General features: G+C 41.2%; 1 protein-coding gene across 2 annotated transcripts; it reads right to left on the bottom strand.

Annotated features, from left to right (window-relative positions):
• Positions 1-1,739: 1,739 nt before the first annotated feature.
• Positions 1,740-11,955, bottom strand: tspy (testis specific protein Y-linked). Of its 2 annotated transcripts, XM_033629623.2 has the most exons (8): positions 10,550-11,955; positions 10,374-10,451; positions 10,178-10,289; positions 7,760-7,914; positions 7,187-7,263; positions 6,720-6,913; positions 5,556-5,606; positions 1,740-3,176 (listed from the first exon to the last, which is right to left on the bottom strand). In XM_033629623.2, the coding sequence occupies exons 1-8, from the start codon at positions 11,513-11,515 to the stop codon at positions 3,139-3,141; spliced, it is 1,671 nt and encodes a 556-aa protein (XP_033485514.2). In that variant the 5' UTR covers positions 11,516-11,955; the 3' UTR covers positions 1,740-3,138. The 2 variants fall into 2 exon arrangements, with proteins under 2 accessions (XP_033485514.2, XP_033485515.2); XM_033629624.2 differs by lacking the exon at positions 5,556-5,606.
• Between the last annotated feature and the right edge of the window lie 2,336 nt (positions 11,956-14,291).

Genomic DNA, 14,291 nt, shown 5'->3' with positions numbered 1-14,291 from the left:
AGTTTGGTCTCAAACACAAGGACAGTAATGTTAAAATTCATCCCATAATACAGGTTAGTGAATATTTAAAGTTATTATATTGTATACATTTGCTTACCCATGGTACTGACAAAAAATGCAACTGGACTTGTTAAGGAGGAGGAGGTTCATGAGGAGACGTCTACGATCACGGGCATCAATGAGAATGCACACATTTATTGTCAAACTGAAGAACTTGTAGTTAAACAAAAAGGGAGTAGCAAACACACATGGGTTTGAATCTGGAAGAAATAAATAAAAATTCTAAGTTATAAAAATAAATGTCCATTTTAATAAGGGTAAATAATGATCTAAATTAAACTCCTCATACACAGGATAAACTAAAGAGAAAGAAGCTGCTTACCTGCACTTTGGCCCCATGTGATGATGAGGAAAGAAGGAATGAAATGGTTTAAGGGTTTAAACAGGCGTGAACTGGTGGACTCAATCAGGTTAATGAGTGAACAAAGAGTGAAAGGAGCCAATTGGTGCTGAGGACAGGGGAGGGAAGGAAATGAGGTAAGTGAGGAAAAGAGGTGTCAGAATAAAGAAAAAATAGAAATACAGGACAGGTAGTTACTTTTAAAGAGACTTTTTACACATACTTACAAAAAATGTAAAGAAAAGTTTCTATTATAGTATTAAGCATTTGGTCAACCAAAAAAACCTTATGTTTACATTCCTTACATTCCAAGTGTCATGGTAACGGATAATAATGATAATAATAATAATAATAATAATAATAATGATAATTGGGTAATACCATGTACCATGAAACTGCAATACTTTGAAAGATGGCTTTTGTACTGTGAAATGACAAAAACTTTTGACATCAAAAGCTTTTTTTTGAACACTTAAATCATTATTAGTCATTAACCTGACTAATGTGTGTGTTAGCGCTTGTCTGATTATGTGTTGATATTTTTTTCATTGCTCATTTTAATTAATTTATGAACTACTGGACTTTAATGGCTCATATGTGTTGTCATGTTTACAGAGAGAGTATGTAACTTGGTCAAGAAACTGCCAAGATACCCTCATTATGACACGTTTTTGTGTCATTTTAGAATCAGTATGCTCAAGTGGGGTGACTGGGCTCAGCCTTAGAGATAGGGTGAGGAGCTTGGACATCCTGAGGGAGCTCGGAGTAGAGCCGCTGCTCCTTCGTGTTGAAAGGGGTCAGTTGACGTGGTTCGGATGTGATCAGGATGCCTCCTGGGCGCCTCCTGTTAGAGGTGTTCCTGGCACGTCCCACTGGTAGGAGGCCCCGGGGCAGACCCAGAACATGCTGGTGGGATTACATATCTCATGTGGCCTGGGAACACCTTGGGGTCCCCCAGGTGCTGGAAAGCATTGATGGGGAGAGGGATGTCTAGGGTGCTTTGCTTGGCCTGCTGCTCCCACGACCCGGCCCTAGATAAGCGAATGGGGAGATTTTTTTTAAAGCTTACCTTACTGTTTTGAACATGCATGTTTCTTCTATATTTAAAATATATAACATTGTGTGCTTTCTTAATGTGCAACTAAACCCTTCTCAATGTGTTCTCATTTGTTTGGTACAACAAAGTCAGAACCTTAGTTAACAAATTCTGCTTTTAAAAAGTGATGGGGATAAAAACTGGCAGGGACATGTCCCCGGCATCCTCAGTATAAATGACACCAATGCACAAATGTGCAAACAAGCTCACTGTGCAGAATATACAGAATCTGAGACAGCGAGGTGAAACAACTGCCTATTTTATTAGGTCTGATTCAAAAGGTGGACATTTATCTTTAAGCAAACAAAATTAACCAAAGCAACAAACAATTAGGTATCTTTAAACTACAGTGTCCTATAAAACACAGCACACAAAATATAACTTTCTGATCATGTTTATGAAAAAACTCCAGATTATTTGATAAAGTCATCCATGGATTAAACACGTGTACTTGTCCCATCCAAAAGACAATGCTGAAATATTATTTACAGGTCATTGCTAAGAAAAGTAAGCGAATACAAATACTAGTTTTGTTACAGTGCACCCCATAATGTTGCTGTGAAGTTTTAATGACATTTACCGACACTGTGCACAGAAAAAGCCTTAATGTATTCATCCTGTCTTACAGTTCATGCTCACGGGCATGCCTTAATGTGGACGTGTAGAAAAACATAATAAATACCAACTTTTTAAAAAAAGCAGATAACACAAACCTTAAAACACATTACATGGAAACAAATCTTAAATGTTTTAGAAAGCAAAAAAATCAAATAAAGTTAAATTCTAAGGGGGAAAAAAATCCACAGAAATGTTGGTCAAACTACGCTATGACTTTAAACATCAGAGCTGGTTTACAGGTCGTTAACAGGGGGTGAAGGTTGGTGTTCAACAAGACCGAACATGTAGATGAAGGAGGAGAAACACAGGTAGCATATTAAAACAATATTTGTTCCTATTTACTACAGTAGAGTACACGTTTCCTTATACACAGCCAACAATCACCAGAGAGTGTAAATGTCTGAAAATCAGCAAGGTTCTTTCGATAAAACTATCACCATGATCATCCCTGAGAATAAATTTTGGTTCAGTACTCAGTGCATCTGACACGTACTGTCTTTATCATCAATTTATCTTGTGACGTCAAATCTAAAAACTTTGCCTTTAAATGACCACTAAATAATGCCACTGGAAGATTTTTTTTGAAGAAGAAGAATCTGCAATGCAAATTTCATGCCGACAACAAGCGGCAATCAAGATCTCACCTACATGTGTGCAGGCGTGTGTGTGTGTACGATGCTCCTCCTCACATAGAGGAACACTACTTGTATGAACTGACTGGCAAAGAACCGGTTTAGAAAAGAACGTTTTTGCAAAAAGTGAATCAGAATACACAGTACTGAGTGTACAAAATAGAGGGGAAACCATGCTGCCTTGGCTTTATTATTACAGTTAACCCTGATTTAAAATGCTTCCATGTATTTTAGGTATAAAACAACAAAAACTGATATTCTGTGCATAAAAATGACATTGCTCTGGTTTTCATCATCATTATCTTGGCGTCCTCGTCATCCTCGTCTCTGGTCCCTTGATGACCCGCCCTCTTCGACACACACCCCACCTCTTCCTTCTTCCTTCCGTCTTTTCAGGCCTCCTCCTCTTCCTGCTCACTGTCATCAGAGCCTGCAGGACAAAAGGTAGATGTTTATGATTTCCTGATATGAAGGATGATGGTTACACCCAAAAGTCTTTATTAATTGTTAAAGAGGACCTATGATGCTTATTTCACATTTAAGGTTTCTACTAGAGCATATTTACATGCTCTAAAGGTCCAGTGTGAAGGACTTAGGGGCATCTTTTGACAGAAATGTTCTGTAATACTCATAATTACACTCACCTGCCACTTTATTTGGTACACCTTTAACTGCCCATTCATACAAATATCTTATCAGCCAATCATGTGACAGCAGCTCAATGCATTTAGGCATGAAGACATGGTCAAGACGACCTGCTGAAGTTCAAACTGAGCACCAGAATGAGGAAGAAAGGTGATTTAAGTGACTTGGAACATAGCATGGCTGTTGGTGGGATTTTCACACACAACCATCTCTAGGGTTTACAGAGGATGGTCTGAAAAAGAGAAAATATCCAGTGAGCAGCAGTTCTCTGGGTGAAAATGCCTTGTTGATGCCAGAGGTCAGAGGAGAATGGCCTGACTGGTTCAAGATGATATAAAGGCAACAGTAACTCAAATAACCACTAGTTACAACCAAGGTCTGCAGAAGACCATCTCTGAACCAACAACACGTCCAACCTTGAAGCAGATGGGCTACAGCAGCAGAAGACCACACCAGGTGCCACTCCTGTCAGCTAACAACAGGAAACTGAGGCTACAGTTCACACAGGCTCACCAAAACTGGACAATAGAAGATTGGAAAAATGTTGCCTGGTCTGATGAGTCTGGATTTCTGCTGCCACATTCAGATGGTAGGGTCAGAATTTGGTGTAAACAACATGAAAGCATGGATCCATCCTGCCTTGTATCAACGGTTCAGGCTGCTGCTGGTGTAATGGTGTGGGGGAGATTTTCTTGGCACACTTTGGGCCCCTTAGTCCCAACTGAGCATGGTTTAAACACCTCAGCCTACCTGAGTATTGTTGCTGACCGTGTCCATCCCTTTATGACCACAGTGTACCCATCTTCTGATGGCTACTTCCAGCAGGATAACGCACCATGTCACAAAGCTCACATCATCTCAAACTGGTTTCTTGAACATGACAATGAGTTCACTGTACTCCAATGGCCTCCACAGTCACCAGATCTCTATCCAATAAAGCACCTTTGGGTGATGCTGTCATGTCAATATGGACCAAAATCTCTGAGGAATGTTTCACAGCACCTTGTTGAATCGATGCCACCAAGAATTAAGGCAGCTCTGAAGGCAAAAGGGGTCCAACCTGGTACTAGCAAGGTGTACCTAATAAAGTGGCCAGTGGGTGTATGTTTTCATTAGTTTATAATCACCTGCTGTCTATATCTACATACAGAGCGGGTCTTCTTTCACGGAGTCCGCCATGTTGTTCTACAGTAGTCCAGAACAGACAAACCAAACACTGGCTCGAAACAGGACTATTTTAGTTTTCGTGTCGGCCACTGTAGTTCTCCTACACGCTCAAAACACGGGAGAAGTTTCAGTTCTGCAACCTCGCTGCTAGATGCCACTAAAATCCTTTACACTGGACCTCTCACAGTCAAAAAAACACTTTATTTTCCCCCCATACTGTCTGTGCTGGAACATCTGTATTCACCCTCTGTCTGAAAGTATTCACTTTAGGGCCTGTCCCTTTAAGGCTCCCTCCTGAAAAGCCTGGTCTGCTCTGATTTGTCAGTGTTGCCAGGTCTTTTGTATCTCAGCGTTTTTGCACCGTCATTGCAGCCAGAAGAACGAGAATAGCTGCACTTTAACTGCACAAATAAAAGCTTCTAAATACAACCAGACATGTTCCAACAGGAATATGATCTGAAATCAGGGAGGAATTCACAACATGGACAACAAGGTTTACATGTTTCACCAACATTAGCATGTAGCTACATGTACGTTAGCAGTGTATTTGCAACAGGGGAATGACTGTAACAGAGAAAAGCGGCACCTCCTACTGTGGAAAATCACCAATAAAAGCTTCTTAACGCAACCGGACATGTTCCAGCAGGAAGATGATCCGAAATTAGGGAGAAATTAATGTCGGCAACCAAGTTTACATGCCTCCCTGACGTTAGCACGTAGCTTCATTTAGCAGTGTAGGCTACGTTTTTGATCAGCAGGGATTACCTTACCTCATTATTTGAAACTTAGGCCACATCAATATGAACATCCTTCATTTTATGAGAGACACAAAATATGGAAAAGCATGATAGGTCCACTTTAAAGCAAATCCCAGTCAGATTTTAAGACGACAAAGCAGCATAATTGCAAAGTAGGAAGTATGAAACACAAGATGAACTGCCATCCCACACCGTTACAACCCACCCCCACTGGTTGTTGGTTGTTATAGTGGTCTTACCGTCAATCACAATTTCTCCACCACCATCGTCCTTCTCCTCTGGACTCTCATCTGAGGGGGGAGATATTTCCTGTCTATTCAGTTCAGCCTGCATTACCCACACATTTATATTACAGCTACAACACAAGCCAGTGAACTTGATGCTAACAAGCCCGTGGCCTCTCATTCACAGTATGAGCAACAGCAAACACTGAATCATTTTACAACTGCTAGCTACTATTTTCAGAACACATTAAAAGGAGCTTTAAAATACAAATCTCTCTATAAAATCTACTTATAAACAACTGGTCACTGTACCCCAACCAGTACAGGGGACCAGTGGGGTTTTAGCTGGGATGCACTGCTTCACCGGCCGATACTCGCCTTGTTGAATGCCATCAGCCTGTTGGCAAATAAGATGACATTCACCGATGGCAGCGGCCGATGTTTTTCTGTTGTGTCACATCAATTTTGCGCAGGATAAAAAGCAGGGCTCGAGACTAACAGCGTCCTGTCCTCCCAGGGACAATAGAAAATTTGTTTGGGACGAACTGAGATCTTCCCCGGGACGCCTCCAGGATGAAAGGATGCAATAAAGTCACTATGGATGTGTGAGAAGATGCACCCTATTGTTTCCCTGATAACACTACATTGGCATCAATAGGAGGAGAGCTAGTCAATAGGAGGAGAGCTAGTCAATGTTAGCTGGTATCATGATGTGTTTTTGTTTTTGGCGCAACAAGACGAAACATAAATCAATACAATTGTTTGAAGGTGAAATTTGTTGATATTTTCAGCAACACATAATAGATTTTAGAGAGGGAATTATGATATATTTCATACAGTAAAAAGACTTTGAAGCAATTTTAAAGATGTTCATGAGAGAGAAGATTATTCAAGGTTGTTTCATATACATGTACAGTTGAATTTCTGCTCATTCAAAGATTGTGTAATGAAGGGCCGACTTATTTTGAAACTATTATTTTTTTTGTAGTCGAGGTTTCTTTGTTTCTCTGGCACAAAATGTGGGAATATATAATGGCAAAAACAAAATCAACAACAAAAAAAACACTGGAGTTCACCATCGGCCAAACTGTTCTTTCAAACATCGGTATTGACCCAGAATTTTACACTTGGTGCATCCCTGGTTTTAATTGTCTTTATAAGTTCTAGATGAGCACTGACCAGCACTTGGCCCCCTCTCCTCTTCTTCTTCTTCCTCTTCTTCTTCCTCCTCCTCTTCATCTTCCTCTTCCTCCTCCCTACTGTGACCTTGTTCAGCTTCACCAGCTTCCTCGCCGGGCTCATCGTCTGAGTCGGAGATCACTACGCACTCATCTCCATTACCGTTGTCAGCAGCTCTGGCCCCGCTGCCACCACTGGAGGACAAAAAAACCCCACACACACACACTTACATTAGTGTGAACAGTACACACACTCATTGTGTCGGTACGCATCCCACCTGGTCTCACCAGCAGGAAAAAAGGGGGGGAATCAGGAAACTGTAAAATTTTACACATGAACTATAATTTCTGGGCCCTGGGGCTGAGAATATCTTTAGAATTTATAGCTTAATAAGTGGTTTGTCCACTGACTACATATTACACTGTATGTGTCTGTGGCCTGAATATACACAAGAATTTCTGTCTTACCTGCCGTTCTCTCGCGGTTCCCAGAGTGGAGTGAGGTAGTATCTCAGAGGGTCCCTGTACAGGTCGTCCTTAAGAATCTAAACAGTACAGAGGGTATTTCAATACATTTAAATTCAATATAATGTGATGCATGTGCTCTCTAAAGTGATTTAATAGACCTAACACAATCCTGCTAATCAGAGACAAAGGTTTGAGGTGGGGCTGCATGAGTGTATATTGCTAAATAATTCTATTCTATCATAAACTGGCAAGAAATGTGAATAAATGGAGAACAAAAAAAATTTTAAAAAAACACGTTTAACATTTAAACCATTCAGACTTTAACACTCTTCCGACACACATCTGCCCTGTAACAACTGCAATTAATGGTTGTCTAGTGGGATAAAATGTTACAAAAGGTGTCATGACACTGAAGAGGTCTAAATACATGTCACTAGAGTAGTGCACTTTTAAAACTCTAACGCTTGTTGACAAATCCACATATGTGGCAGTGTTAACGCCACGTTCAACTCTCTGATCTCTGTGTGCTACAATCATGGGCCTGTGTCAGTGTGAGGGTGCAGTCAGCTGTACCAGTGCTACATCATCTTGTCCTGGGTTGCTATGGTCACTGAACCAGCTGAAGAATGTCTGGTAGACGCCACGCGACGACTTCCTGGGTTCGCTGTGGGCCGTCAGGTTCTGTCCACGGTGCCACAGGATGGGGTTGGAGAACGACATGGGAGATCCTGCAACAAGAGAAACAGGGATCGGATGGTAAGCCACAATTTGATGGCTGTGTAGATTTTAGGTAGTCTCAAAAGACGATCAATACTCAAATGTAGTAGGGCTGCAACGATTAGTCGACTAATCGATGACTAATCGACTATTAAAATAATCGGTGACTATTTTAGTAGTCGACTAATTGGTTTGAGTCATTTTTCATAGAAAAGTACTATAAAGGTACCCCAAAATACTCTTACTGCAGCTTCTTACGTTCAAATATTGGCAGCTTTACACACTCTCCCATGACAGTGAACTAAAACCCTTTGGCGTGAGAACGAAACAGATGACATAATTTTGGGGTTTGGGAGAGACAGACTGACATTTTTCAACATTTAACACATTTTTCGATAAAATGATTAGTCGACTAATCAAAGAAATAATCGACAGATTAGTCGACAATAAAAATAATTGTTAGTTGCAGCCCTAAAATGTAGATGTTATGAACTATCAAAGAATGCCTGGTCAGTCTGAGAGATGAAGATGTTAACACCCCTGAACCATTTGATATTCACAAATAGGTGCCTGACATAACATCCTTCATGTACATCTTCTAATTTTTGTTGTGACTGTGTCAGACACCTGTGTGTTCTTGTTTATCATCTATGCCCCCTCTAAATTTGGAGGTTTTTGGGGGTCTGTGAAGACCTCTGCGGCAGTTTGTGTCGTTTTGATTTGTGGGGTGGATGATTAATCGGTCAATCTGATCAGAGCTTATCAAATAAGATTGCTGGATGAGAGGGGCAGCTGTTTGTGTGTGAAGCAAACTTATAGAAGCAGTGTAATGACATGTTAACTTTCATTTTAACTGCGACTGGTGTTCTGCTGATCTGCAGAGGACACTCTGCACTGTGAGAAGGTGGAGTAATGCTATCCGAATGATATACATTTATATATTTCGTTTCATTTATTTGACTCACGACCACATCACATGGTATGGAGCACAAACATTACATACAACAACAAAACAATGGCACAAGAAGTGGCTAAAGTACAACCAATGTTATTTAAACAAAGGAAGGACATTCCTCAATAAAGCACCTAGTTTACAAATAACTTTTTGGCTTATCCAATATAACAAAATTAATTTAAATATAGATGGGGGTTTAAATCATACTTTGGCAAATACGTTTCTCTGTGAGTTATTAAGCTTACATTCAGACATTCAAGCTAAATATGATACTCATCTACCACACGATTATCATCACAGAGGCTGCAGAACTACTAGTTCCTGCCCAGCCCTTTATATCTTTCAGTGACCTTAGGAACTCTGGTGTTGTTTATTCTAAAATTACAAATAGCCTGTCTGTACTTTTGGTTTTCATGCAACAGACACTCCAGCTTAAACTCTTGTTTATCTTTGACATATATGTCATATGATGTCATACTTCTGAGCTTACTTTGCCACTTTTGTATAAACTGATCTTTTACCCTCTGTTCAACGGTTAGTTTTAACCAGTTCAATAATGCACCTAATAAATGGTCCAGCTCCAAAAATAGGAAATCAAAATGTGCCGGCAGATCTTTTAATCGTGGCGGGCCACCACAAATAAATTAATGTGTGAGAACCATGATATAGGGTATGGGAAGAATTTTATTAAATGTAATTCAACATCTAAAACTGTGTACAGATATATATATCTTAAGCCCTTTTTGTGTCAGCGGATGCACTTAATATATATCTTCCCACAGCACAAAATAAAACTCACACTTCAGCATCACTGATGATGTGGTATGAAACTGTATTGTTTTGAAATGTGTTATAAATATTCTGTTCATCCATATTTACGTACATAAAGAACAAAACAACAACAATAGAGTCACACTTTGCTGTGGCATTAACTGCAGGGCTGTAGTGTTTGGTCAGTGTGGGCGTGAACTTTACAAGTTGAACTTTGTGGTTTTCTGGCTGTGTACTTGTCACTCTCAGTATCTTTTGGCAGCTGCACCAGAGAATGCGTCGTTCCTTTTATTCACAAATATGACTCAGTGTATCATGGTTGAAATATAATGTTTCAGTTTACTGTTTACTTGTACCAAATAAAAACAAAATGTACACGGCAGTTATATTATTATAGTATTATATGCCAATATATTATACATATTACCACCTGGCTCTACAGTGCACATGACCTTTACAGTGCCATGTTGCAAAGTGTGACTTAACATGGTGCATTCATTATGTATGATAATTATGGCTTGACTTAATCACCGTGCGCTTATTTTTACCTCCCATCCCGAGGTGCAGCTCCTTCATGATGATGTTATTCTGGAAGTACGGGTTCCGTCGGAAGTGGAAGCGGATCCTGTAGCCCAGTTTATTATTCTTGAAGGACTCAATCTGAAAAGACAACAGGAAATGTCTGAACTCTGCTGCAGGGCATTTACAAGAGCCAAACTTATTAAGTACACAAACACTTCCTACCTCGAGATCAGTCATGTAACTAAGAGCATCTTCATCAGTCTCGTCAATGTGAGCTGAGAGATGAGGATGGTTCAACAGCTGGAACATCAAAGTTAAGCAAAAACCCAACATATATTTAGTTCTCAAACACAACATAGGAATGGGAAAAGAGGGACATTTTTTTATTTTAAGGATACAGCCGTCACCCAGAAGCCAGGGATGGTTTTTGTGATGGAGCTGCGCTGATCCAGATGTGGGCGCCGCTGACGACTGATCTTCAGCTCCAGCCGTTGGTGAAGCCGGGCGCTTTTCTTCTCAAGAGCTTCCAGCCTCATCTGTACCTGCGCCAGGAGAGCCACCGACTGTCTCATCTCTGGGGCCATCTTAACTGACACAATGGCACACTCCCCATCGTCATTGTCCTCATTGTCTGATGGGAAAGAGGAGCTCGGAGTGGAGGACGATCCAGATATGGATTCATCACCTTCATCTGCCTCTGGCATCTCATCTGCATCCTCTCTGTCAGTACTGTGCACAGATGTGGAGCTGTCTGCAGCAGCTGCCTGAGTTTTAGAGCCCGTCCTTGAGGACTGGTGGCCCCCGCGTTGCTTGAATTTGCTCCCCAGTTTCACCTGTTTGGCCTTTTCAGATGAGCAAGGAGTCTCTTGACTGTCTTCCCCGTCTCCTCCTGTGAGACTGGCAAGTGCTTCAGCAGCTGCTATGGCTGCTGAGTCGGTTTGGTCCAGAGAAGCTGAAGGACGCTGCTTTGCTCCCTCTGTCTTCTCTGTATCCCCCCTTGCCTGTGCAGACCCATGTGCGTCTGAGGACTGTGGCTTTTCTGTGTTGCTGGCACCGTGACCGTCAGCACTGGAGTTGTTGACAGGCAGTGCACTGGTGCCATCTGTTCTGTCTGAACCCTGATCCGCTTGCACGGCAGCTGCAGCTCCCTCACTAGCTCTTGACTGGCCCTCGCTCCCGGCTATTTCTTTAGTCTGTGCTTCACTGTTCCTGCAACTTTCTGAAGTGAGCCCCGCTTCATTTGATGCGTCACTTACTTTCGCGGACTTGCAGGGGATCTTACTGCTTTCATTATGGTCGGGTGATGGACACCGTTTCCTCGATGCAGAGTCAGCGGACTGTTTGCAGCCCGTCAGTTCACTCATGCTAGCTAGCTAGCAGAATAGCTAACAAGCTTGGTTAGCCTGCAAGCCCGACTAAAACAAACTTAAATGCAATAGATTACACCACTGAAATGGCTACTGAGGCAATCGGTGTGATTTTGTAACGCGAATCGTAACGTAACCTACATTCTCAATGGAGCAAGAACAGGAAGCAGCTCTTGCGTTTCTCCGCGGCCTTGCGGAACGTTGAAAATTAGCAGGCTATTGCTAACGCTCGTTAGCTCACGTTACCCAATGCGCGTGTCCTCGCTGTAATGGCCGCTCCACATTCTCCCGAATAAAAGCCCAGCAAAAAAGACTAACTCCAAGTGTACAAACCTTCCCGTGCTATACCGCCTTCAGAAACAACACGAACTCTTTACATTAGTTTATGTTTGCAATATCCGTTAGCTTACTATCCGTGCACCGACGTGAGAGAAAAACAATCCTCTGATTGGTTACGGCACGCCGCGCTAAAACCTCGCCACCAATCAGCGACAAGGGTGTGTTTACACGGTAATCTATCTGTAGCGCTGGTTTAACTGCGCAGCGAGCAAGTGTAGCTATACTGTTGTTGTGAGACCGTCCTTACGTCAGTAAATATAAATAATATTTACATGTTTACCCGACAATACATAAACAGACTGTGTATTACATGATTGCGTCATAGCTCATAACGTCCTGTATGTGAGGTCATATCTGGAACAGGCGGTTATTAATGTAGGAAATGTGTTATTAATCACAACATAGTTCAAGACCTGAAATGACAAGCTGCGTGTAAACAAGGATTTGGCTCTGTGAATTGAATGGGGGCGGTAGGCGTAAACACTCGCCTGTGTGATGATGTCGTTAGATAACAGCAGCATGTTTATTCCCAGGAACGGTTTGGACACACGAGCTTTGTTATCAGATTAATGCAGTTTGGTTGTTTCCCCCTTTCAAAGCCCTATGAAATGATCTTTATATCCACAAATGTCCAGGCTGAGGCCTATATGTTTGGCTGGGGTTTAATTTTACCACAAAGGAGGTATATTTCAGTACAGCATGAGTGGCATTGCATAACAATCACAGCATTCACAGTAGGCTGTTGCTGTCAGTGTTCAGATGAATGAACAAACATTAGTGTACTGGATGACAACACTGTCATCAGTGGCGTCCATTAAATTTGCACAAACACTAAACAAACATGATCTATTAAGCCTGTGAATAATTAAGAGCTGCAGCAGGTGCATGTTGTAACCAGTGTTGCAAAGGTTGCTTTTGAAATGGGAGAAATGGACAGTGTTTACATGTCAACAACAAGATGAGAGACTCAGTAACTATGTCGCAGATATGAGTAGCTTTTGAGAGACAGGGCAATATGGACTTTTCTATTTATTTATTTTTTTTGCATACTCATTTCTGTTTGTTCACATTCTGTTTTGTATTCTATTTTTTCTTCACCTTTTTGCAACATTTTGTAAAAACAATAAAAAAAAAATAAAGTGTTATAAATGTTGGCCTTTAAGTAGTGAAACTATTTTAATTGCTAAATCAAAGCATTATAACTGATTAAATTTGATTACCTTTTGATTAGCCTACTTTATCAACAAATGTTTTGAACTGGGCTATAAAGCTGCAAAAAATGTCTAGTGAACATCTGTATGTGGGGCCCATGTGGGTAGTAAATGAGCTAAAAATTGGGCCCTATATGGGATTGTCCAAGGGTTCCATATTGGCCCCATGCCAGTTGCCCACATGGTTTGGTTTAATCAAGTGGGCCCCACATAGGTTATGCTAGGCCGTACAAAGTGGGTACGAAGTGGGTATGGGCCCGAAATGGGCATCCTATCTGGGGCCCACTTGGGTAAACCCAGCCATGTGGGCAATTGGCATAGGGGCAATGGTGAACCTGTGGCAATGGTTCCCAACTGGCATGGGGTCCAGATTTCTCCTTAGTCATTAGTTCAAGGTCCACAGTTAATACATTTAGCGTCACACTTGTGTTTAGTCATTGAGCTAGTTTGCTGTCTCTGTTAAGAAGCTTCTCGTTATTCATTTACTCTACAGCAGTAAATGGCACTTAAAAATAAAAGCTCTATGTCAGAAATTCACTGTAGGTACTTCAAAATAAAGTGTGTTTTTTACAAACTTGACATGTTCGCAAGTCACTTGCGGTCCATCCAAAATGAACCCGCGACCCATCTTTGGACTGTGACCCACCTGTTGGGAACCACTGCCAGATAGGGCACATTTTCCATCCATTTATGACCCATATGGGCCCCATATACAAGCAGATGTTGGCTGGGAAATAGGCAATGTCAAAAGAAGGTATTCCTGCACACAAAGAAATGCAAAGCAACAGCACAAATGTAGTATTTTACATACAGACCTTTATTTATTTAAACCTGTTTATAATCAGCAATATTTTGAATTAGCAACTGTAATTTGATTACTTGATTTTCCTCAGTAGCTGTAACAGATTACAATTACATTTATTTTGTAATTTAATTGCATAATTTTCTTAGTAACTGTAACAGATTACAATTATATTTATTTTGTAATTTGGGGTGGCGGTGGCTTAGTGGATAGAACAGGCGCCCCATGTACAAGGCTGTTGCTGCAGCGGCCTGGGTTCAAGTCCAGCCCGTGGCCCTTTGCTCCATGTCACTCCCCCTTTCTCTCTCCCCTCCTCACACTCACCTGTCCTGTCAATTAAAGGCTAAAAATGCCCAGAAAAATATCTTTCAAAAAAAAAAAATATATATATATTTTGTAATTTAATGACTCGTAAGTTTCT

This window comes from Epinephelus lanceolatus, chromosome 8 (genome assembly GCF_041903045.1).
Source record: "Epinephelus lanceolatus isolate andai-2023 chromosome 8, ASM4190304v1, whole genome shotgun sequence".
NCBI lineage: Eukaryota > Metazoa > Chordata > Actinopteri > Perciformes > Serranidae > Epinephelus > Epinephelus lanceolatus.
The sequence above is the reverse complement of the archived record's forward strand: the minus strand, read 5'-3'. Positions and strand labels throughout refer to the sequence as shown.

What these genes read in the sequence shown, in the direction of transcription:
- tspy (XM_033629623.2), bottom strand. Translation starts at nt 11,515, where the DNA reads ATGAGTGAACTGACGGGCTGCAAACAGTCCGCTGACTCTGCATCGAGG. An exon ending in GTTACATGACTGATCTCGAG is followed by an intron (nt 10,290 to 10,373) that starts GTAGGAAGTGTT and finishes TTGTCTTTTCAG; the next exon opens with ATTGAGTCCTTCAAGAATAA. An exon ending in GACAAGATGATGTAGCACTG is followed by an intron (nt 7,264 to 7,759) that starts GTACAGCTGACT and finishes TGTACTGTTTAG; the next exon opens with ATTCTTAAGGACGACCTGTA.